General features: G+C 39.4%; 1 protein-coding gene across 1 annotated transcript in view; it reads left to right on the forward strand.

The window, feature by feature from the left end:
* The first annotated feature begins 3,209 nt into the window (after positions 1–3,209).
* Positions 3,210–26,121, forward strand: part of LOC138947803 (uncharacterized) — a 217,600-nt gene continuing 194,688 nt past the window's right edge. Inside the window, exons 1-2 of the mRNA XM_070319361.1 lie at positions 3,210–3,349; positions 9,619–9,706. Coding sequence (XP_070175462.1) covers positions 9,649–9,706 — 58 coding nt within the window. The 5' untranslated portion in view covers positions 3,210–3,349; positions 9,619–9,648. The remainder of the gene's footprint in view (positions 3,350–9,618; positions 9,707–26,121) is intronic.

The raw sequence follows: 26,121 nt of genomic DNA on the forward strand, positions 1-26,121 counted from the left end.
AGATTGCTTTGCCAAAATTTCAATCAATTTTATTGAAAAATGAGGGTGTGACAGTGCCGCCTTAACCTTTTACAAAATGCCGGATATGACGTCATCAAAGACATTTATCGAAAACATAAAAAAAACCTTATCGGGGATGTTATTCCCAGGAACTCTCATGTCAAATTTCATAATGATCGGTCCAATAAAAATAAAAACCCTTCCGAAATAGTACCCGCTGATGGGACAACAACAAAAGTCTGATCTCCTCAACAACAACAACAACAAAAAGTAAAGTTGTTGGAACGTTGTTATTGACAAGAATACGTTACAATCACAGATATATTGACCCAACGGTCTGTTAAGTGAACAGACAAACAATTAGTCACAAAAAACCTAGCTTGATGGAATTTTCGCCCGCTCGCCAGGAAGCCGAGCAAATGAAAACACAATCAGAGATTGCATATACCGTAAACTATCTTGTATACGCCCTCCCCCTTATATATGCACCAATTTCGCTCGAAAGTAGGGGGTGGGCGTTTTCTGGGTACTGTACCTCATGCAGAATCTGTTCCTCGTGAGAATTAGCGGTATTTGATCACTTGGTGTGGGAATGATAGTTGGATTTTTTCTGCGCAAAATATTCTGTACCCTCTATACAATTATCTTTCTCTGTGACATAGACGCGTTCGTGTATGTGCAAGTGCCTCGCCAGAATGTAACATAGAAACTTCCCACAGCAATCCCTTTGTGTGATAGTTTTAGAACAAATGCTCATATTGCAAATGACAATGATGACTAAAAATGGGCTTCGTATATCCAGCGTTACGAGCAGCAGCGCGTGTGTCTGTACAAAAAATTGCACACACTGAAATACACTGAGCACAAACACAGGGCCGGACTAGGCTAAGAGGAGGGGGGGGGGGGTTGCCAGTGGTGGCCCAGGGAGATGTTCCCCCTGGCGGGGTCAGGGGGCAGAGCCCCTTGTGGGTAGAAGCTGATGGGTAGGTCATATTCTGAGATAGGAAAATGGTCGCTCCTTGCATGAAACGGCATAAAATAAACAATAATAAAAAATGTTTTAAATAAGTGAGGTACATGTTTAGGCTAGGGGGGGGGGGTTGCGCAACCCCCATAACCCCCCCCCCCCCCCCCGGTAGTCCGGCTCTGAAACAGTTAAGGATGTTTTTTCAGTGGTATAGCCCAGATGTTAAACAGCAGTTTTTTGGTCAGAAATATACGTGTATTTCAAGATCAGTCTTTCTTCTGCTCAAAAGTGTGTTTTTGGAATCTGAGTAATATTTGGGTATGACGTCAGTGGTCCGTGACCACGGCTACCCTCAAAAATGGCGTATTTTGACGGCATGATTCACTTTCAACCGTCGAAACAGTGACTTAAACTGAATGATATTTTACATTTTTTACATCCAAAAGTTTATTTGGTGTCTTACCTAACAGTTCATACACATTTCGTTCAAATCCGTCGCGCAGTCAGGCTGATCTAGCGTGTAAAAGAGAGCGACCACAATCCTGAAAAACAGCAACAAATCCAGGGTTTTTGTGGTGTTTTTGCTGGGTAGCTGCAGTTGATATGCAATAAATCTAAAACTACAAATAGCAGCCTCTCCAAATTTCACAGAACGGCGACAAAGGCCATCATCGGGATTCGCGCTAGTACTTGGAGCAAACGGAACCCGAAAATGGACGTTGTAACGGTTTTCCGTTAAACATTTGCAAACGTTCGTAAACGTCCTAGAAACAAATGTGACATGCACGCAACTGTGTACACTTTGCAAAAAATGGTGTCATTACATGTGTGTCAAGTTTCAGAAACATTCTTTCATGGGCTCAACAATCAATCAATCAATATGAAGCTTAATATATAGCGCGTATTCCGTGGGTACAGTTCTAAGCGCTTGAAGAAATAAAAAGTAAAATCTCACTCCACTGCGCTGTTCTATTTGTAGACGATGACGTCTGCAAAACTCATATCAAGGTGGCTGAGTTATCAGGACACACACTTTCCACTATCAAGGTTAATTGCACAAAGCTCAGCGATTGAAACCTTTTTCCTTTATATAAGATGTGCTGTTACGTGTGTTGTTTTTTAAATTTGTCTTTGGCACGGTGTTCTGGTGTGCAAGCGCGTGAGTTTATGCATCTGTCTGTCTGTGACTACGTGTGTGTTTGTATACATTTGTGCATGATAACAAAATAATCCGAAGACCTCCAAATAATTATACTTGTTTGAGTTTGTGTGACTGTTCCCGAAGCTTGATGTTCACGGTTTACGAATTAAGGAACAACCAAAACGGCGTTCTCTCTGTGTAATAACGGACAGATAACGGTTCTCTGTATAGTAGGCCGTTATGACTCGAGACAATGCTCTTACAGACTCTTGGCGATGTCCATCTCCACAGCTCTATTTCGTAGCATTCCAACTGTCTGATTCGTCACAGCAAATGCCAGATTGTGTCTCGCCGCTATCAAGACGACGATGAGAAAAACCCAGTGTTGCCTCCATCTGACGTCATATTTTTTTCGGAATTATACGACGTCATGTCTTCATTCTTCTGTATTTTTGATTCTTTGTCTTCTTTACTTCTTTCTTATACAGCACAGATGTGTTCAAAACACGTGAACAGTTCTTTTCTGCAACTGCTACCGAGCAAGTTGTTCACATCATCCGTGAAGGCTATACGCATCCTATCGGAGAACGAGAAACAAAATTATAGAAACAGTCCTTTAAAAAAGTTGCGCGAAAGACACCAGGGACAGTATTTGTCACCTTTTTTCAAACGATCATAACTTTTGAGCCCATTAAAGAATGTTTCTGAAACTTGGCACACATGTAATGGCACCATTCGTTGCAAAGTGTACAAAGTTGAACGCATGTCATATGTGTTTCTTGGACGTTACAAACGTATACATATTTTTAACGGAAAACCGCTACAACGTCTATTCTCGGGTTCTGTTTACTCTAAGTACTGGGACATGTACTGATGAGGGTCTTTGTCGTCGTTCTGTGAAATTTGGAGAGGCTGCTATTTGTAGTTTTAGATTTATTGCATACCAACTGCGGCTATCCAGGTTTTATACGAGACAAGCACTAGATAAAGAAACTCGTTCATGTGCCTGTACTCTGCCTTGGGCCACTGATCTAAAAATAAGTGGGCCGTGAAATCCATTGCATATAAAGGTGCATCTGCACTTGTCACGTGACGTACCCATAAAACACTGACTAGGACGCGGAAGTTACCTGGTAGTCATTCAGTCGTCTCAAAAAAGCGACAACACCTGTTTACACAATCATCATCGCTGTCTGCCTTCACCTCAACCCCTCACTGACCTCCTGCTGCTGTCCATAGCGGTGAGTTGTAATTACTTTTGCGACTGGCTCATTCTCAGAAAAAGGTTGTCATGTTTCCTTGTTACAACTGTCATCACACAGGGGATAACCTGATACAGGCCGAGCGGAAGGCCGCGCCTGACACGTTTGAAGCCAAGTTTTGTCTGTTTTCTAGGTATTGTTTGATTTATGTCGGGATTTAAGGTAAGCTACTGATTCAGCGATGACTAACGGGGCGGGGATGTAGCTCAGTCGGTTGCGCGCTGGATTTGTATCCAGTTGGCCGCTGTCAGCTTGAGTTCGTCCCCACGTTCGGCGAGAGATTTATTTCTCAGAGTCAACTTTGTGTGCAGACTCTCCTCGGTGTCCGAACACCCCCGTGTGTACACGCAAGCACAATTTTAGACCAAGTGCGCACGAAAAAGATCCTGTAATCCATGTCAGAGTTCGGTGGGTTATAGAAACACGAAAATACCCAGCATGCTTCCTCCGAAAGCGGCGTATGGCTGCCTAAATGGCGGGGTAAAAACGGTCATACACGTAAAAGCCGTGGGAGTTTCAGCCCATGAACGAGCAAACAAACAAGCGATGACTAACGTTGTTTCCCGATGCATACGAAGTCAGGGAGCGGTTGATATTTTCCCGTAAATAGCGTTCAAAGCTGAAAATGTCGGCGATCGAGCACCGGAAATGGCTGTTCGACGGGTTTTGCAAGTATAATGTTCTTTTTTTTATTTTATTTTTTACCAAATCAGCTCTTATTTGGTATGGGTACGGGATTCTAGAGGACGAAGGAGTCATAAGAGGTGCAAAGAAGTGCTATTTTGGAGTAGAATAAATCTTCCGAGCCAGTAGACAAGAGAAAGTCATATTTGAGAGATGCGCGTAGGCCGAGCTTTCCGACAAGCGAATGATACAGCAGACTAATCATTCGTTTTGATCAGAAACATATAGTCTCTTGTTTTTATGAATGAGTTTTTTAATTAAAACAATCACGAGAACTCTCTCGCTCAGCGACGACGGCTTACCAGTGCCAAAAACATAGGGTTACCATTTTCACGTGAAAATTAGTAATTAACAGTGTTAATTACTAATTTTCATTTTTGCCTCGTTTTCGGTCACAGCAGTCAGATTTTAAGAGTCCGCAATGAGAGGCTTCAACGTACGGCAAACATCACTCTTAGTCTTACACTATTTCTGAAATATCATTTAATAGAAGGCCTTATCGAGCAAGCTATCCGACGGGAAGATGCATGTCACAGTTTTCTGCAAAAGCGCTTTCCTTAACGTTGTTTTGGGTATCTTAGAAAAGAATAATCGACCCCGAAAACTTTCGAATCGAAGCTGTTCGTAGCAGACGGACTTTTGATCGGCTGTGGTCTCACACTTTCACAGATATCTTTCAATATAATTCCTTACTCGACAAGTTGTCACGCAGACAGCCGTACCTCATATTTGTTTCCACTACCACACTCATACATTTGCTTTGTAGTGTATTAGTGAAGGACAATCGATCCGAAAATGTTCGAACCGAGAGAGGAAAAATGGCGGCTGGCGACTGATACACTTTCATAAATATCTTTCGATAGAATTCGTTATTCGACAAGTTGTCGGACAGACAGTTGTATGTCGCGGTTATCTACACATGCGCTCAGCTCTTATTGTTACACACACACACACACACACACACACACACACACACACACACACACACACATACACACACACACACACACACACACACACACACACACACACACACGCACACATGTAGAGAAAATATACAACATAGCCTATAAACGCACTTACACACATACCGTCACGCTCATAAGAAAAATACCTATCTCAGTGATAGGCATTTCTGTAGTGAAACTACAGGGAAAACTACTGGAAGGGTATCTATCATGTGTTAGAGAGTACAAACTCTCAGACCATCGGAAACCATTGCCACGGTAACGTTAGCAAAACTGCCGATCTCGTTTCTTGAGTTAGGCACGTTTTCTTTATGATAGAGGAAGACTTGTTTTGAGAATGTGAAATATGCAAAAGCTCTTTGTGGGTTGTTATGCAGTTTTGCTGATTGAAAATGTTTCTGCCAGCTCTTTGTATCTTACGTTTATCCAGCTGTAACCGCTTGAGATAGGCAGTTTGCAATTTATAACTAAAATGAGATAGGCAGATTGTTCAGAAACCAAAGAAAGTTTGTTGCGTTTTTCTCAGAACATCAAAAACTGACATAGGCAATTATCTTATGAGCGTGACGATACACTGTCACACATAGTAGAGCTCGCACGGAAGGACAGAACGAGACCCAGAGACGAGCACAGGTACAGTACAGGTAAAGGCAAGAAGACAGCGACAACACTGACCATTACATTCCGATGGAAAACTCAACATAAAACTACAACAAAAAGTAAATACATGAACATCTTCCAGCACACTTCCCTTTTCTAATGGCCTGCGATGGGCAGTCCGACATCATATCAAAAAGATAATTGTGTCCAAAATAAGGGGCTAAAATCACCCCATACAAGCTTACACCGTTCGGGACGACTGTTGCAATTATGTCACCACACACCAATAGCTCTTTATAACTAGTGTGTGAGCGCTCAGTTGTGATTACGTCAGAGCTTGGGTAATCACTGCAACTTCTCCATGCGTATATAGTCTTTTGTCTCTGTATTATCTGTTGCCTCCTCGCGCCCCCTAATTGACGTAGAGGCGCGTCCCCCGGGTGCTGGACGGGGGAGCCTTCTCTACTAACTTCTGAGAGAAGGTCGCATTACTCTCGATGCCGTGAATCTAATTAGGATCTTTTTATTGTCTCTTCTCTATTCTGCCTCCCCTAAGCCCTTTTACTTACCTTTTCTAACCCATACAATTCTCCACTTTTTGTCCCCAAAATATGGTGAATACCGAGTTTGTCATGTGTGACCAGGGGATGAGTGGTTGACACATTACAGGCACAGTAAGCCTCCCGTAAACCATCACAGAGCTCCACGAGCGTCTACATACAGCACAAGCATACTTCCATTTGAACGCTCACCGAACGGGAACATCCTGGCTGCATTCTGTCGAGCGTGAGAAATTTTCAAAGAATTTATTTTCGTGGAGCAATCCTCTACAACAATGACGCCTCGTTTTGGTGCTGGACGGCTGTTATGAATATACCGGAAATCACGCCCGGACAGTAAGCCTCCCGTAAACCATCACAGATACTGTCAGGCTTTTAATAATAATAACGGGTATTTATATAGCGCCTTATCCGAAGTTCAAAGCGCTTTATGCCGTGTACACACAGAACAAACACCCTTCCATTTGAACGCTCACCAAACGGGAACATCCTAGGTGCCCTACGTAAAGAGCGAGCAATATTTTAAAGAATTAATTTTGCAGATTGTCTCGAACACTTTTTGGACCCATCCTGAACTCAGGTCAAAAATGAGTTACTTCCCTTCGGCCCGGAAGCAGGGTCACGCAAGGGTCGTAGCAGACGACGGTTTATGCATATATCGCCGTTCCTCTCAACAGTCAAAAGCCATCGCTAGAGTTCTTGTGAACCACAGCCGTTTGTTTCGTGCATAAAAACGTGCTATTGTAGATAAGCTCACATCGAGTCGCATTCAAATGACTGACGACTACATTGTGAAAAAGGGAAACTGGATCACGCGGGTTCACGATGGCTCAGGGGTAAGATAAACCACGCAAAAATAAATTCTTTGAAAATTGTTTGCTCTTTACGGAGGGCACCTAGGATGTTCTCAATCGGTGAGTGTTTAAATGAAAAGGTGTTTGTACTGTGTGTAAAAGCCTGACCGTATCTGTGATGGTTTACGGGAGGCTTACTGTGCCTTTAATGCTCAGGGCGTATCTTGTATTGTTTTGATGGCTTCAAGTAGATAAGAAGAAAGTGTTTTGGCTAGGTTACACGCTGGTCACACTTATATAACACATGTTCACCTGCTTAAAAGAGAAGAGGCACCATGGTGCCACGCCTGTGATAATAGTTTTACTGTGATAATAGTTTTACTGTGATAATAGTTTTACTGTGATAATAGTTTTACTGTGATAATAGTTTTACTGTGATAATAGTTTTACTGTGATACGTTGACTTTGTTTTTTGAAATTGGTTTAATTTAAATTTGTGTAATGTTAAAGGCACAGTAAGCCTCCCGTAAACCATCACAGAGCTCCCCGAGCGTCTAAATACAGTACAAGCATACTTCCATTTGAACGCTCACCGAACGGGAACATCCTGGCTGCTTTCTGTCGAGCGTGAGACATTTTCCAAGAATTTATTTTCGTAGACTTGTTCCGTTAACAACAACGGCGCCTCGTTTTTGCGCTAGACCTAACTTTTAAAATCTAAATAATAAATTGACAGCTTGTCACACAAACATTCTTTAATCATAAAAGAATTCGTTTTTCATCAAGACAAGATCAGAACAATTCGAAGTTGTGAAAGTTTAAAAAAAGAAAAGCCCGGAAGCAGGGTCACGCAAGGGTCGTAGCAGACGACGGCCGGTTTATCAGTGCAAATCGCCGTTCCTCTCAACAGTCAAAAGCCATCGCTAGAGTTCTTGTGAACCACAGCCGTTGTTTCGTGCATAAAAAAACCGTGCTATTGTAGATAAGCTCACGTCGAGTCGCATTCAAATGACTAACTATGACGACTGCATTGTGAAAAGGGAAAACTGGATCACACGGGTTCACGATGGCTCAGGGGTAAGATAAACCACGCAAAAATAAATTCTTTGAAAATTGTTCGCTCTTTACGGAGGGCACCTAGGATGTTCTCAATTGGTGAGTGTTTAAATGAAATGGTGTTTGTACTGTGTGTAAAAGCCTGACCGTATCTGTGATGGTTTACGGGAGGCTTACTCTGCCTTTAAACTTGTGGGGTCCTGATTTGGCCTAAATGGTCCACTGGACCCAAAAAGCAACAGCTAACTAACTAACTAACTAACTAACTAACTAACTAACTAACTAACTAACCTGTTGCCTTTGAGAAGTACAACTGCTCGCGATGTTGCTAGAGTAGAGTAACGGTTTGAAATCGGCCCAACAGCTTTTTTGTGGTTTTAGAGGGAGGAGGGGAGGGGGGAGGTTGGTGACACCACACACAACATGCCTTGGAAAATAAGTGTGTGAAGGTTCATTTATTCAAATGAAATGCTGTAGTCTGGGTATAGTCTTTCCAGACTAAATCAACTTGACAAATGAAATTAGAAAATCGCTAGATTACAGATTCCATTCCTGAATCCAACGTTCTCACCTTTCTAGACGAATGTGTAACCCCAAGCATTGAATACAATATGGCGACGAACGGAAATTGCGACTCTTGACACACAAGCGTTGCCTGAGCATAGTTTTAGCATGAAGCATTACCAAGCACTTCGTTGGATGTCTTTATACTTGGTTTCTTTCATTTGTTTGCTAGCACAAATGTGACCCTCCACCACGAAATGAGTCGCATGTCACCTCGCGCGGTTCTGCGCTAGGCTTAATATAAGTCCGGGGAGTGTCTGGTAACAGTGTGAGGGTCACCTAAAGTCACAGGCTTATAACTCAAACAGTTTTCGCTCTTTTCTAAAACGGTTTTCACTACTGGATAGAGCATAAAAAACTCTTTAGGAAAATGTAAAAATATGAAAATCATGCAAAGGTGACATGCGACTCATTTCGTGGTGGAGGGTCACAAATATGGCAAGCAGATTTAGCGTACTGAACGATCTGTACGTCGGTGATTATCCGGGGGAAACAACAGTCTCTGATCTTCGCAAGAGGAATAAATATAGATATGTTTATAATTTGAGGTTTGGATTACATGTAATAACACCTGACCACAGACAAGGAATACTTTAAGCTAGTGTTTGAATGTTCCAAAGTTTGAACGCATCATCAAGGTGGTCTTTTCATTTGGTAATTCTACATAAATCCTGCTTTCACTTTAGGTTTGTTCTAATTTGTCGACTTGGAACATTCTTGCATTTTGACAGATTCAATACGTCATTTCCAAAAAAACAAGAGCTTTTAACTGCAAGAACTGTGTATAGGCCCAAACCCCATTTTTTAAAAAAAATATACTACAGAATTCCGGCCCCTTTCTACTTAAAAAAAAAAACCCGAGTAAATGGTCTAATAACTCAGCCTCACCACACGTAACATTAAATCAATGACATGTGACACCGATTGACCAAACAGTCGACTACACCAGTACAAAAAATACGATAGCCAGAAAAAGTCAGTCCTATTTCGTAAAATAATGTATGTGTGAATGTGTCTTTCAGATAAAGTTTGCTAATGGGACAAAAGCGAAGATGGCGACAGCTTTCACAGACGATGATGACTTCTACAAAATGGATGCCAGTCCCAAAGGTCAGTTGACTGGTGTAAACCATGGTTATCTTCATTACTTGAATGGCACAGGGATAGATGGGAGGAGCATGGCCATTTTGAAGCGTTGTCAACAAAAGAGAGTATTTTGGAAACAGTGCTTTCCTGGCCATGGCCATGGAGTGTTGTTAGGGCATGTCCAGATGCAACACTCCGAGGGTTTAGATGGGGAGAAAACGATAATTGGTCGGTTTACCCTGACAACCAAATGTTAAGTGGATTTATTACCAATCCAGTGCCACATATAGCTTTTTGACCAATCAGGACGGATTCTAGGTGACCCTCTAAATGTTATAACGTTCAGGCAGGGACCCTTTTTGTTTATCAAGCTAAAAATTAACAAGACAAAGTAAAACTTTAAATCAACAATATTAGCGTGATTTATTCAAAAGAATGACACTTCAAATGCTGTCAGATAATACTCTCTTTATCTAAAAAATATCAAAAAGGTAGTTTTGTCGGTGGGTGCTTTACGGAACAGCAAGGCACCGCCCATCATCTAGGTGTGCACAATGCCGACCCGCTCACTTGGAATCTAAATTATCTAAGTTCGAAAAAATCAAGTGAAATTGCGTCACTCGCTTTATGTCAAATGTATCTTTACGTCATTTCCCATCCGTCTGGAGTCGGTTCTAAATCTGTCGCTCTCTGTTCAACAAGAAAAAGCGATTGTAAGATTGTTGTGTGTCAAATGCATTTGACCTGTGAATATTCATCACGTCAGGTGTGTTACTCTGATTGGCTGACCCAGGTCACGATAACTCTTTGACTGACAGACATAATCAGGTGGGAGCGCTCAAGTTCCCATTGCGGCTGTTCTGTCTAATTCGCGGGGTCGCTTCGAAATTTCTTTTGGTCGAATTACGGTAATAAAACCGTTATTTCTAATATGCTGACTGTTAGCAAATGATAACAGACATGTCTCACAAACGATATCAGCATTCGCCTAAAAGGCTCATGCTTGATATCTTTTTTCGCGACATATCTGTTATCATTTGCTAACAGTCAGCATATTAGAAATAACTCATGATAATAGAAGGCCCAAAGCCGAAAGCAGGCTCACGCAGTAACCTTGCCAAGGGGTACGCCTTCCCGGATATGGTATTTAGTCCATGGAAGCTTAATTTTCCAAAGTGGTGTCAGCTGAGCTTAGACTGTATGTGTCAATGTAGTTTGTGACCTAGCTCATTCCAAATGCATTACTCCCATGGAATGTGTGGATATGGTTGCAAAGGTAACCGAATAACAATGCGCCCTTTGATAGGACGTTCAAGGGAATTCCTTTGGGTCTTTTTTCAGATGGTATGCGAGAGAAAGGGGGAATGTACGTTCTGGCTCACCGATTCCGACAGACCCTAAATATTAACGCAAAATAGGCTTCTGGACTAAACTTTTACTAAAATGAAACATGCGACAAAATCAGAAAAATACTGCATAAATCCATACAAAAAAAATACAGTAAAGTAAGGTTGTTTTGAACCAATGCCGGGTCTGTCGGAATCAGTAACCCAGAACGTACATTCCCCCTTTCTCTTATACAACATTCTAAAGCTCAATACGCTCTCTCATTTACAAACTTTACTTCATATGTTCTTTCACTGTTAGAATTATATCTGATACATGCAATGTGACTGTCTAAACGAATAGTTAACTCTTTACAAGTGATTCTATTTTTACTTTTTCTTCCCGTCCTATTTGAATCCCCTTTTTTAAAAACTGCTTTTTCAGATCTTCTATATCGATTGGCTTGTTATATTCAGCTCGTGTTTTTGTTTGAATACTTGCTTTCTTACTTTTGTAGTCATCAAAGTCTGTTTGTATCTGTTTGAATTCTTCGTCAGAAACTTTTGAATCTTCAAGTGCTTTACTGATAGACAGTTTTAGGCTAGACAATTTTGATGATGCAAGAGTGGAAATGGATTCGTGTTTTTCAAGCTTTTTCACAATTTTTTTCATTATAGCTGATGCTATAAATGATAAACCACCAACTGCTGCTGCGACACCGCCTAGGATTAGAGAAACTGGAGTCCCTACTCCGGTAGCTAACAGAATTGTTCCCGTTACACCTGCAGCTGATGCAAGGATAGTAGAACCAGTGCTGGCATTAGAAAGGCTGTTGTAAGTTGTTGAGTACTTACGTCTAGCGCGAGAATATTTTTCTAATTCATCTTCTAGTTGTTTTTGTATATTACTAATGTGTGCCAGTCTGAATTGTTGACTTTCTGCTGCACTTTCATCAATATTAGGATAAAGCTTCACACTGCTAGTCATCTTTTTAATGCAAAATATAAAATATTTATCTTAATTCTCACTGGCCAGTGTTTCTGCTAAGCTTTGAAGCTGTTCATTGCTTAACACCTTATCTGTATAGTAGAAAGCAATCAAATCAAGATAAGTAAGATTAATACTTCTTATTTCTGTTAAATTATTTATATCTGCGTTAACAACAACATTTTGGTTTGACGTCTGTTTTTTTATTGTGTTAGAATCCTTTTGAACAGCAATAAATACTCTGACTTCTTCAACATTTAATGGTCTCCAGTTGAGATTTATTCCTCTCATTAGAACAGTGTTTGTGGTTTCTTCCCTTTTCCTGACAACTATATCAAATATCATAGTTGCATTCTGCCCTATTGGAAGCTTGGGTATAAAATCGACAATGGTGTCAGCGTCCTTTTCAACACTTTGTTTTCTGTGAATGAGATAGTTGTTCTTATGGAAAGGTTTAACTGCAACTTCTCCCCTGCTGTTAAACGCAGGAACAAGGCTAACAATTAGTGGTTTAGCATTGATTGACTTACGGAATGTGTCGTCTTTTCCAACAAGAGTGTATGGACTCACAAATTCAAACTTCATTTCCCAGTCAATCTTTTTCATAACAGGACTAAGTACCCATTTTTTATTCTGATGTTTCCACATGTAGTATATGTCATCGACAATTGGATCAGGTACATTAACATCACGGATTTGACCTAGTTTGAGGAATCTTGGTTTCTTTTCATCGTCGATTTCCTTTCTCTTGTAATGACCAGTGTCTGTAAACTCGAATGCATACACTGCACCAACTTCAGCATTGCTCTCAAAGTCGATAGCGTCTGCTAAATCTTTCAACTCTATAGTTGAACATGCAACAGGATAAGCTATTGTAGGTCCACTCGACATTTTAATACTCAATATTTTATGGAACTATTTCCAATGTAATGTTAAACAAACAATCAACTGGTTGTCCACTTTGATTTTTCAGATCAATGTGTAGGAATTCATGACACCCTTCCTCCAAGTCCTTGAACTGAAGTGTCTTAAATGTTGGCACGTGCATTTTACAAAAAGAGGCATCACTCGGTGGAAGAATCCTAAGCAGATCAGAACGCTGATCATTAAACAGATTATAGGATGTGTTAAGCTCTCTCATGTGAACAAACAGTACACTGTTAACATCCATGTCAATGGGACGTGTTCCCTTGTATATATTTGTAATTCCAAGCATATCAAGGAGTTTGGTTGGAAACTCAAATGATCTGTTTACTTCTCTAGTTTTGGGCATAGTAAGAGTAGCAATGAGACTTGCATGATTTAAACTCGCTGTAATACCTACTGGAGCAAACAATTCTTTCTCTAAAGTGCAGAAGTCATAGTAACCATCTTCTACAGAATGTGTTTTACCATTAATTCTAACCCAGTTGTTATTCTTTTTTTTACTAATATTATACCAAGTAACCTTGTACATAATTTCATGCAGTGCAACTTTCATTCCTCCATTTTGATTGTTGATAGGGTTTGCAAGTTTAACTGGCACACTAGTCTTCACATTTGTTAGTGTGATAAACATTTTTTATTCAACAACAAAAATGATTCAGTATAAATTCAACAAAGACATTAAATACAAAACTGGACCATATTACAATCCAAAGACTATTTCTTTCCATGAGTTGGACTTTGCTGTAACAGAAACACAATCCATTCGCGTTAAAGTGCCTGACCCATTCCATTCTTACCTAAATCCCCCAATCAAAAATGATAGTGTTCCAAAGATGTGGAACTCTCACCCAATTCAGTTCTATCAGAATCAGTTAAACTTTGCAATATTCTGTGCAACCACAGGATGTGGAGTGTCCTATGCAGACCACATGAATAATTCAAACTTACTGACAAAGTGTGTGTACACATTTCACGTTTACTATCAGTGCAGGAGAATCTTGTCTGAACTTCAGGCACCAATGCCGCATGAAAAGAGCTGGAACCCATTCAACAATAGGATAAACATGAAAGTGTATGAGCGTCTCTGCAATGAATTCAATATAGATTTTAAGACCGACTTTAGGCAAAAGCAAGACAAAAACCATGGCATGGGAACACTATATTTATGGGGTGTCCACAGGAGGTATAATTTTGATTACTGGCCAGGTCATACATCTTTTTCTTCAAATGTGCAGGTACAGTTAGGATCAATAGAACAAGAGCACCACAATGCATGGACTACTTTTATATTAGACACCGGCAAAGGTTTCACTGGATCAGGTGTTGAAAGGATCAATGAATCTATCCGAACATATGCGTGGTGCTTGCTAGGCTCGCAGGCACAGACACGATCAAACATAATGAGAACAAGCACAGGGTTTGATGCACAGAAACAGTTGTTATCAAATTTAGAAGATGTCATAAACTCTGCAGTTGATCTGCCTTCCAGCATCAAAAGGTATCAAGACTCTCTCCGTTATGCAAGATCAAAAGTTGACTTTGCTGTTGGTAACGGCCTTTACATGTTACCTTCTGATCTCCAGCTGCAGATTGGAACAATAACAAATTATAACAATGAAATCATTATTGCTAGCGACACCCAGCCGCTTGGAAAGGGTGAAGAACTGAATTCAGAAATCAGAACGATGCTACAGCCATATCACAATGAACAGAAACAAAGCGTGACAAGTGAAGATCACGCTGCAGGTGAAGATCATTCTGTCACTAGTGATGATCAAGCTGTTAGTATTAGTGATGATCATGAATCGCAGAAGACTGCTCTAGTAATTGGTGGAGTGGGTGTAGGCTTACTTTTGCTTTATTCTCGTTAGCAGAACACCTGCAATTAAAACTATTAGAGTCCAGAGATGTTCAGCCATGAAACCAACAACTTTACCTGCAAAAGATAACAGCCAGCTAACAATTGAACCAATGATTCCTGGAAGTGCATCCAAAGCTTTTGCTGCTAGTTTCTTTAATAGTTCTGCAATGTGTTTGAGTTGTTTCTTTACCCATCCCGGGTCAGATGGAGATGAAGGTGAAGGTGGAGGTGGAGGTGTGACAGTGCCACCTGTGAGTGCTAACACTAATGTGCTTATTGCAAATCCTAACGCAGTTAGTATACTAGCTATTGTGATTCCCTGCTCTCTGAAAAGCGTTCTAATTCTTTCAGCAAGAGTTGTGTCTTCGTAAAGGATTCTTTGAATTGTATTTTTTATTCTGCTGACCTGTGTTCTCAGTTGTTCTCTATTGTTACTTAGAACTTCTAACCTTATGGCTTTCTCCTCCTGCAAATCTTTTAAACGCTTAGAAATTCTGTTTTTTACTTCTTGTTCTAGGTTCAAATCATCAGCATCAGCAAGTTTTTGTTTCTCTTTGTTTATATCTTCATCCAGCTGACCTAGTTTTGACAGATTATTTGCTATTTCACCTCTGATGGTTTGTAGTGATTGATTAAGGGCTTCTATTTCTCTCATAGGTAATAGTTCATGTGGAGTCTTCAGTGAAGTTTCCTCAGAAAAAGAAGTCTCTATCTCTTGTATAAGTTGATCAGCCTCATCTGCAAGTTTATTAAGATCTTGCAATGGAACAGATTCTATTTGAGTAGCAGTTGGTAGTCCTAGTTCTGCTTGTTGAAGTAAGGAAACAACATGGGAAGATGATGACCGTGTGCTAGGCACAATATCTAATTGCCTAAGTCGATTAGCAGTAAGTTTTTGTTTTAGTGAAACTTTTGATAGAAACTTAGCAGGATTAGATTTATATGTAAGTTGGACTTTTTCTCCTTTATCGCTAGTTGTATATAAATGATTTGCTTCCATTTTGAACTGGTTTGGATCTAAAACATCAGGTTCTTCTCCTAAACTTTTGTAGAAATCTCTAACTTTACCTTCCAGAAGTTCATGTCGTGCCACCTCATAATGCAGTGAATGATGGTAGGGAACCAAAGGGATTGCTTCGCTCATGTCGTCCGCTGGCTCAAATAAATCTTCAAATCCACCTTCTGCCATTTGTAACTTATTTTTTATTTTGAAAATAAAAAAAGATGGCACAATCGTTCGGTTCTGTTCTTGATCCTTACAGAAGGCTGAAAGAACCTCTCGGGGTAAAAGGAATAAGGCAAACAGTTATAGTTACAAATAATCCTTCTACTATTGATCAGAATGAAATACTTACTGTTAGGTTTCCTAATCTAGGTAAGAACGATGTTATTGTACCAGGCACTGTAAGACTATCATTCAAATTAGAATTAGAATCTGGCTCAGATGCAAATAGGACTTTGGCTTATAATGTAGGAAGAGCAATTGTGAGGAAGATTACTGTCAAACTGGAAGGGCGGGAAGTGATGTCATTGAATAATGCAGATGTATTTTTAGTTTATGCAGATAATTGGTTAACTGACAATGAAAAGAAAAACAGAGTGTTTCAAGGGATTCAGTCAGACAATGGGATAAAAGTTAGAATAGGAGCCGGAGATAAAGCTGACAACAAAAAAGATAACGCTGTCAATGTTGCTTTTGGAAACAAATTTTGTATTCCACTTGACTTTGAACTCATAAATTCACATCCTCCCTTCTATCAAGGAGCATTGCGTGACAGGCTGTCATACGACCTGACTTTCAATAGTTATGATCGTGTTATGCTTTCACAAGACCCGGAAGCAAAGTATAAGGTGTCTGGAATTTCTTTAGAGTTTGATGTTGTAAACCATCCTGAACTGGCTAGACTTATAGAAAATCAGTACAGTTCTAAGCTGCCTATCTATTATGAAAGAGTGTTGAATCACAGTACACTTTCAAAAAGCCAGGCTGATCCAATCTGGAACATTAACTTGAATACACCAGCTAGGTCAATGAAGGGAATACTTATGTTGTTTGAGGAACCAAAAGATTCATATGAAAGGCAAATAGAAAAGTTTTACAATCCACTAATCAATAGAGTATATTGCACAATTGAAGGGCAGCCAAACCAAATATTTGCATCTGGCATGCTGCCATACCAACACTATGATGAAGCAAGAAAGTACTTTACTGGAGGAAGATTGAAAGACCCAACATCTGATCTTGTGGCTAAAGATCTACATTTACACGGTGTTGGCGTAGAAGATTTCTTGACAAATAAATATGCGTTATGGCTGGATCTCAGAACAACTGACGACAACAAACTGCATGGAAGTGGAAGGCGAATTGAAAACGGATCAGAAGGAATCACAATACAAATTGAAAAGGAAGTAGGGAGTAGTAGTAAATCAGTTAAGATCTACGTGTTTGTTGTGTCAGATGCGCAGTTAAACATCTCTGAAAGCAGATTACAGGATATTGTTTATTGAACGTGTTAAAATGAAGTATCTAGATTTTCTTCCAAAAGATCCACACTGTTCTTTGATTTGTGGGGCAACAGGTTGCGGCAAAACAAGATATGTTTTGGATTTATTACAGACTGTTTACATAAATCACTTTGAACACATAGTCATATTCTGTCCAACCATAAAGCATAACAGAACATACAAGGAGAGAAAATTCATATGGTCTGATCAAAATATATTTATTGTAAATCCTTCTGATCGTCTAAATGTTTGCTTGGAGCATTATTTCGATCTTTTTCAGAACACGCCAACACTGTTTATTATTGATGACTGTGCAGCAGAACGTGACATTGTTAGAAAGAAAAGTGCACTAGCAAAGCTTGCATTCAGTGGACGACATGCATTAATATCAGTTTGGATATTAACACAAAAATACAATGCAGTTCTGAAAGACTTTAGAGAGCAACTCAAAACAATAACATTGTTCTATTCAAAGGACCGTGACAGTTTTGAAGAGTGTCTTCGAGAAAATGATGTCATTGAAAACAAACAGGAGAGAGAAAGAATAAAGAATAATCTGAAATCTTCTAAGCACTCGAAACTGGTTTTAAAAACTGATCAACCAGTTCAGTATGTATGTTTGTAGAAATCCTTGCTAAGTTCTTGTCAAGTTTTTACTAAGTTCTTACTCAAGTTTTTACTAAGTTCTTGTCAAGTTCTTACTCAAGTTCTTGTCAAGTTCTTACACAAGTTCTTGTCAAGTTCTTACTCAAGTTCTTGTTAAGTTCCTACCTAAGTTCTTACTCAAGTTCCTACCTAAGTTCTTGTCAAGTTCTTACTAAGTTCTTGTTAAGTTTTTACTCAAGTTCTTGTTAAGTTCCTACCTAAGTTCTTACTCAAGTTCCTACCTAAGTTCTTGTTAAGTTCCTACCCAAGTTCTTACTCAAGTTTAATTACTAGATTTTTATTTTATTCTGCATCAAAATAAAATGAACTGTGATGAATTGCTGATGCAGACTGCTACAGATATTGAAATCTGTGACAGTAGGACTATACCTGATAAAAAAGAAAGATTGTATTCACTTGCTGTTTGTGGAAAAACAAAACACTACCTTGGGCAGCAGTTAACTGTGGAAGAAGTACAACATCTTTCCTCAGAAGATATAGAAAAGTATCATGGACGGTATGAATCAGTGCTTGGTTCTAAGATGGTTAGAAGTATTGGACAGACTGTTATAGGTTTGTACACAAAGATTTTTGGACATTTTACACCTCTCGACTCGGAGGAAGACTTAACACATGATCTAACTCATGACCCTGTTGTTTCCAAGTCCCTCGAATCTCTTGCCTGTGGCCTGTATTATCGATTTGGTGCTTTATTAGTACCATTTGTTGCTGGATTAATTACTTTCAAACACATTAATTTTCAGAATAAAAAAGATGACAGATCAGTTGAAGCAGACAGTGGAGCAGACGAAAATACCAGAAGTGAACACAGTGACAAAGAAACCTGGTAGAGTAGAAGCAGGAAAAAAACTAGCCGAATGGAACAGACAAAAAAAGTTAAATCAAAAGGCAAAGCAGAACATTATGTCTGAAGTTGAGCAGACACCAAACATTCCTGAAGTGACTAAGGTCACACAAACTGATCAAGAATTAAAATCTTCATTTCTATCATACAGAAAAGTAGCTGTAGCAGCTGTTGTTGGAGGAGGTGGATACTTGCTTTACAAACTTTGGCAAGGCAAATATAAAGTGTCAGAAAGACCAAAATCAGAAAGACCAAAATCAGAAACACCACAACCAACAAACAAAGCAGTACAAACAATAACAAAGCCCACAGTAGTACCTGCAGTGGATTCATTTCATATGGAATAATTTTAATATTTTAATTTTGATAACATAAAAATGAGTTCTGAAAAGACAATAGTTAATCTAGTTTATCACGCTGCAGTGATTGGAGGCTTGAGTGTAGGTTACACAATGCTGGGTAAAAGTCTCATCAGAATGAAACCAGCCGACTTGGGAAAGTTAGACTTCGAAGACGGTGCTAAACTAATTGGTGTTGTGACAGCTTCCTTTGCAACAAAAGACTTTTTGGTGAAGCAAGGAATTATTCCAGAAAATATAAACATGTAAGACAATAAAATGGCTAGCTTGGTTATGATGGTGGGAGGTGCGATTGTAAATGCGCTTGCATTTTCTGGCAGCAACTATTTGTTTTCTAAACTGCAAAATGGTGAAGAGAGGGAAAGGCACAACAAAGCCATGGAACAACTGGCGAAAGCACAGGATGAATACGAGAAGAAACGAATTGCGCAGTTAGACTTTATGAATGATAAACTCAGGCAGCAAGGACATGCAAACAAAACCTTTGCCAATGTTGATGCAGCCATTCAAGAATACTATCTTGTAACTGGAAAGAAAATGAAGACAAGTGCTCCTCCAAAACTGGGTGACTTTTATCAGCCTTCAGAAGAGCAGAAGGTGGGCGAGATTGTTTTCATTGTTATTGGTATGGCTGTTGTTTACTTTATTGCGCGTGCTGTCAAATCTTAATATTCTGTCATTTAAAAAACCATGAGTGATGCTTTGTTATCTAAAATATATTATTCCCCAAAAGGATACTGGAAAGGAAGAACTGCTATTGACAAGCTCAGTGACGCAGCAGGTGTTTCTCAAGATATAGCAAAGAAATGGTTGTCAAAGCAGGCAGTTTGGCAGATCTATTTACCTGCACCAAGAAAAATTACACGACCACACTTTGTTAACATTAAACCGAATGACACTCATCAAATAGACCTGCTGTATTTACCGCATGACACAGTCAGAAGGAAGAAATATAAGTATGCACTGACTGTAGTTGATGTTGCAACAAGATACAAAGATGCTGAACCGTTGACAGAGAAAAGTGCTATAGCTACAGCTGTTGCCCTGCAAGAAATTTACAGACGTGGACCACTAAAGTATCCCAGAATGATTCAGTGCGATGATGGTAAGGAGTTTAAAGGAGCTGTCAACCAGCTTCTTTTAAAACATCATGTTACAGTGAAGAGAGGTATTCCAGGAAACCACAGGTCACAGGCTATTGTTGAGAGCTTTAACAAACAGTTGGCAGAAAAACTGTTTTCATATCAGTACCATCAGGAATTTTTGGACACAGAAAGTAAATTGCGTAACACTGAATGGGTCAAAAGATTACCATCAGTACTTAGAGCAATGAATCTGGAGGTATTTAAAGCTACAGGGTTAAGACCAGTTGATGCAATCAAACAGAAAACAATACCTGTTGCTCCAAAGTCAACAACACCAGTGGCATTACTACCTTTCAATCAGAAAGTCAGATATTTATATGCACCCGGTGAAGCTGAGGGTGACAGCAGGAAGCGTGCAACGGATCCAATCTGGAGTATTGACATTCATGAAATCAAGAGAGTAGTAGAGACAAATCCACCTATATATTACTTGAGAGAACCAGCACCGCAAAGAGCCTTTGTAAAAGAGGAATTACAATTAGTTCCACGTGGTACAAATGTTAAATGATTTTTTATTTCAGATTTTATAGTGTTAACAAAAATGGAAGCTCTGAGAAAGAATTCTAAGCAACTTCATTTTTTTAATTTATATTTTTATTTTGAGTTATAAAATCAAACTCACAGCGATGGAAGACTCTGTATTAGAATCTTTATCGACAGTATTTGACACCGTTGAATTACAAGTAACGGATCCTCAAAATGTGCAGTCCAGTGTGCAAGACGCCATTGAACAAATTCCAAACAATTTGTTGATTGAACCTCCAGTAAAAGTGCAGATAGTCAGTTTGATAAAATACAAAACAGTCAGTGATGAGGTGCTAGAAGTTCATGTTTCAACCAGACAACTAGCACTTAATTCTATGGCAGAATTGAATGGAAACTGGGCAGATGAAATGATGAAACGGTTTGAGCAAGCTGCAGAGGATGCAAAGATGAAAGGATCCGGATGGTCAGAAGGTGAAATTCTAAAAATAGAATTGAAGCTAAGTAAATTTGCCCCCATCAGAGGTAGAAGTTACATACCTTTACCTCCTGCTCTTGTCAAAAAACGTGCTGTGCTGAACATAAAGAATGATGATGACAAATGTTTTATGTGGTGTGTTCTGGCAAGACTGTACAGTGTAAAGAAAAATGCAGAAAGAGTGTCTAACTATCATGCATACAGAAATAAACTAAACTTTACTGGTATTGAATTTCCTGTCAGCATTACAAGCATTGACAAATTTGAACAGCAAAACAAACCCATCACCGTAAATGTTTACACGTGGGATGAGGAAGATGAACTGAAACCAGTCAGAATATCAAAGAACTCACCAACGATTGGTGATTGTGATACTAACCATGTTGACATGTTACTAATGACTGATGGTGTAAAATATCATTACACTTTGATTCGTACAATGAGTAGACTGATGGCGAGCACAAGCAATCACAATAGTAAACAAGACTTTTGTAGGCGATGTCTCTTGCGTATTCCATCAATTCATGCAGCACTTATACACAAGCAACATTGTAAGAGCGTTGATGATGCGGTTGTGAAGTTAACAACACCACCGCCAGACAGCAAAGTGTATTTTAAGAATGTATGCAAACTACAGAAAAGTCCTTATGTTGTTTATGCTGACTTTGAATCTATCATTGTGCCATATGAAGGACCTTTACCAAAAGACCTACCTAAAACAGTAACTCTAAGTAATCATCAAGTCTGTTCATATGCATTTATTGTTGTTAGTTCAGATGGTAAACATTCTAAACCGCAATTGTACAGAGGACCTAATGCAGCAAAGAACTTCTTACAGCAAATGAACCAAGTGCGAAATGACTGCTCCAAACAACTGAATCTTTCAGACATTGTTATGAAACCTGAAGACCAAGAACAGTTTAACTCTACCACACAGTGTTGGATATGCGAACAAAGTCTAACACCAAACACAGACAATCCAATAGTAAGAGATCATGATCATGTAAGTGGGCAGTTCCGAGGAGCAGCACACAGCAAATGTAATCTACAATTAAAGTTTGATCCTAAGACTTGGAAGCTTCCAATCTTCTTCCATAACTTGCGCGGTTATGATTCACATCTGATCATGCAGGCAGTAACTGATGAATACAAAGCAAGATGCATTGCGCAGTCTTCAGAAAAGTACATGGCCTTTACTCTGAATAGTTTATACTTCTACGATTCTGCTCAACATCTGATGGGAACACTTGAGTCTTTATCTTCATCACTAACTGCTTTCCCAATCACATGTAAGTACTTTGACAGTGACTTAGTTAGAAAGGGAGTCTATCCATATGAATACATGGATTCGTGGGAGAGGTTTGATGAAGATGAGTTACCACCAAAGGATGCTTACTTCTCACGGCTGAAGGGTAAAGGTATAAGTGACGAAGACTATGAACACGCTAAGACTGCATGGAATAAATTAGGATGTAATACAATGGGTGATTATCATGATCAATATTTGTTGGCTGATGTTTGTTTACTTGCAGATATATTTGAGAATTACAGAAGAACATGTATGAAGCACTACAATCTAGATCCTTCACATTACATATCTGCACCAGGCATGAGCTGGGATGCATTTCTTAGATTTACAGGAGTAAAGATTGACTTGCTATCAGATCTACCTACACTTCAGATGATTGAAAATGGACTACGTGGAGGAATCAGTATGGCTTCACACAATTACTGCAAAGCCAACAACAAATACTTGGACGACTTTGATCCTATGAAACCTTCTAATTACATCATGTATCTAGATGCAAACAATTTGTATGGTTGGGCAATGTGTCAGACGCTTCCACTTCGGAACTTTAAGATCTATTCAGGACCATTTTCACAATGTGTTGTGCTGACAATATTAAAAGCAGGCCCAGACAGTCGAAAGGGATGGATACTAGAAGTTGACTTAGACTATCCACTATCACTTCATGATCTACATAATGATTATCCTTTAGCGGCTGAGAGGTTAAAAGTAAACCCAAGAGAACCTCCAAAGCTGGTGCCCAATCTGTTTCACAAAAAGAAGTATGTGTGTCACTACAGACTGTTACAGTTTTACATTAGACATGGATTAATTTTGAAGGCTGTTCATCGTATAATTTTATTTGATCAAGAACAGTTTATGAAACCTTACATCATGAAAAACACAGAACTGAGAACCAAAGCCGCTGATGCATCAGAGAAAGACTTTTTTAAACTGATGAACAACAGTTGCTTTGGTAAGACAATGGAAAACCCACACAAGAGAAAGGATGTTAGACTTGTTACAAGAGAAAATGAGGCCATCAAGCTGACATCCAAACCACAGTATCAAGACTTTAAATACTTTCATGAACAGCTGTATGGTATCTTAATGAAAAAACTTGTAGTCAAGCTTGACAAACCAGTATTCATAGGCTTTACTGTGCTAGAGTTGTCAAAACTGTTGATGCTTGAGTTTTTGTATGATTATTTGAAACCAAGATATCCCAAATCGAGAGTACTTTACACAGACACAGATTCATTCTTACTTGACATTCCAGCGGATGACATTTACAAAGATCTAGAAGCTGAAAGTCCTGCAGTAAAAGGAAAAGATTTTTTATGACACTTGCGACTACCCTAAAGAATCACCATTGCACTCAAATGTTAACAAGAAGGTTATTGGAAAGATGAAAGATGAAATGAATGGGAAGATAATTAAGGAGTATGTTGGATTGCGTGCAAAGATGTACAGTGTTGCAAGTGAGAAAGGGGTGGTTAAAAAGCAAAGGGTGTAAGCAAACAGGTTGTAAAGTCGAGCATATCGCATGATAACTACAAGGAAGCACTGTTTCAGAAGCGAGTGTTTCACCATGACAACCCTAAGATCAGTTCCGCGCTTCATCAGATCAACACAACTATTGTAAACAAGAAATCTTTAGATGCTAATGACACAAAGCGCGTTTATTCATCACCAGAATATTCTTATGCAATTGCCACTGGAGAGAACAAACGCAAATAGTCTGAGTGTGTAATAAGAATTTTTGTCAATCGGGAAAACCCGCTATGACAGCTTGTTTTGACTGCAGGGGGGGAGAGGAAGTTGCTTGCGTTTGGGGAAGTGTTTGTGAAAGGGGAGTACTAGGCTTTGTTGAGTTTCAAAGCAGCCACCAAGTACACTTATCAAAAGCTTGAATAAAATAAACAAGTCAATTGAATAAGTTAACACTCGGCGGCCGCCGAAGGCAGCCCTTGAAGCGAAGTGAAGCGTAGTGAAGCGTAGTGAAGCGAGCGTGAAACAGAGTGAAGCAAAAACAATAACACAGCTGAAGCAGGGTGTGAAGCAGGATGATTAAGAAGACAGCCAAAGAGGGCAGGCCCGCAGCAAACCGTACAGCATGATCGTTACTATATTTAGAATCACGTCATTACTATTTTTGAAACCGTACATGCATGATCGTTACTATATTTAGAATCACGTCATTACTATTTTTGAAACCGTACATGCAGATCGTTACTATATTTAGATCACGCATTACTATTTTGAAACCGTACATGCATGATCGTACTAATTTAGAATCACGTCATTACTATTTTGAAACCGTACATGCATGATCGTTACTATATTTAAACACTTGTCTAACAGTGCAGGCGCAGTGTGATACTTCTGTTGTTGCGCACAAACAAGCACTGTAAGTCTAAGACTGGGACTGTTGAGCTCGATGTGACAGGAATATGCGGCGTTTCTGACCAGTACTCTCTTACTCTTCGATCTGGAGCATCTCTTCGATTTGTTAAGTTTGCCCATGATAAAAACTGATTGGCAAACCAACAGGGTAAATCGCGGAAATGCATAAAGCGATCTAGCAACGGCGCGTAGTCACGCGCATGACATCGGAATAGCCAGTTTTTGCTTTCAACCAGTCAGCCACGTTTCTTCATTCTCCCTTCTTTTCTTTGCTTCTCCTGCCTTGTTTGCACATAATCAAAAACTGTCCAAACTGAATGTAAATTAAGATTTGTTGTGCGTCCTGTCTTTTGAGATTTCTTATCCCTTTTGCAGTCTTTCCACAATATCTTTTTCATTTCTGCTTGAGCAAAATAAGCATTTGTGAAAGCTTCTGTGGATATAGCATGGCTAACATCTGCTTGGTTTGAAACGAGATAGTGATGTAAACACTTGGCGTGTTGGTTCTACTCTCTCTTTTCTTTCCGTCTTTTTCTTTTGAACAAATCTTCTATCCCTTTTGGTTTTTTGGGCAGTCTCATTAATCCTTCTGTTTTAGCCTTAACTGCTATTAAGGCCATCTGCTCAAAAATATTTTCTATTCTCTTCTAGTACATGCTGTTCTTCTTCTGTCCAAAATTCTGATGGTGTTGGCGCTGTAGTGGGACATTACAAGCTTGTTCCATGTCAGGTAGAATTAAAGTTGTTGGCCGCCTAGAATAATCTAAACAATTCTTGAGTCCTGAGCTAACCCTATAGATTCTTGAGACAGGCAAAACCACTTTCTCACAGAAAACACGTAGTTTCACACACCACAGCACCAGGAAAAATGACAATAAACACGCTGGCCTTTGGAGAGCGTCTAAAAATAAAGTGGCTTAACCAGGTTGCAGGCCTGGCAAACACACGCTGGCTGTTTGGAGAGCGTTAAAATAAAAGTGGCACTTAACCAGGTTCTGGGTATGATTCCGACAGAACCGGCATTGGTTCAAAACAACCTACTTTACTGTATTTTTTTGTATGGATTTATGCAGTATTTTTCTGATTTTGTCGCATGTTCATTTTAGTAAAAGTTTAGTCCAGAAGCCTATTTTTCGTTAATATTAGGGTCTGTCGGAATCGGTG

The sequence above is a fragment of the Littorina saxatilis genome, linkage group LG14 (genome assembly GCF_037325665.1).
Source record: "Littorina saxatilis isolate snail1 linkage group LG14, US_GU_Lsax_2.0, whole genome shotgun sequence".
In the NCBI taxonomy this organism is placed as follows: Eukaryota; Metazoa; Mollusca; class Gastropoda; order Littorinimorpha; family Littorinidae; genus Littorina; species Littorina saxatilis.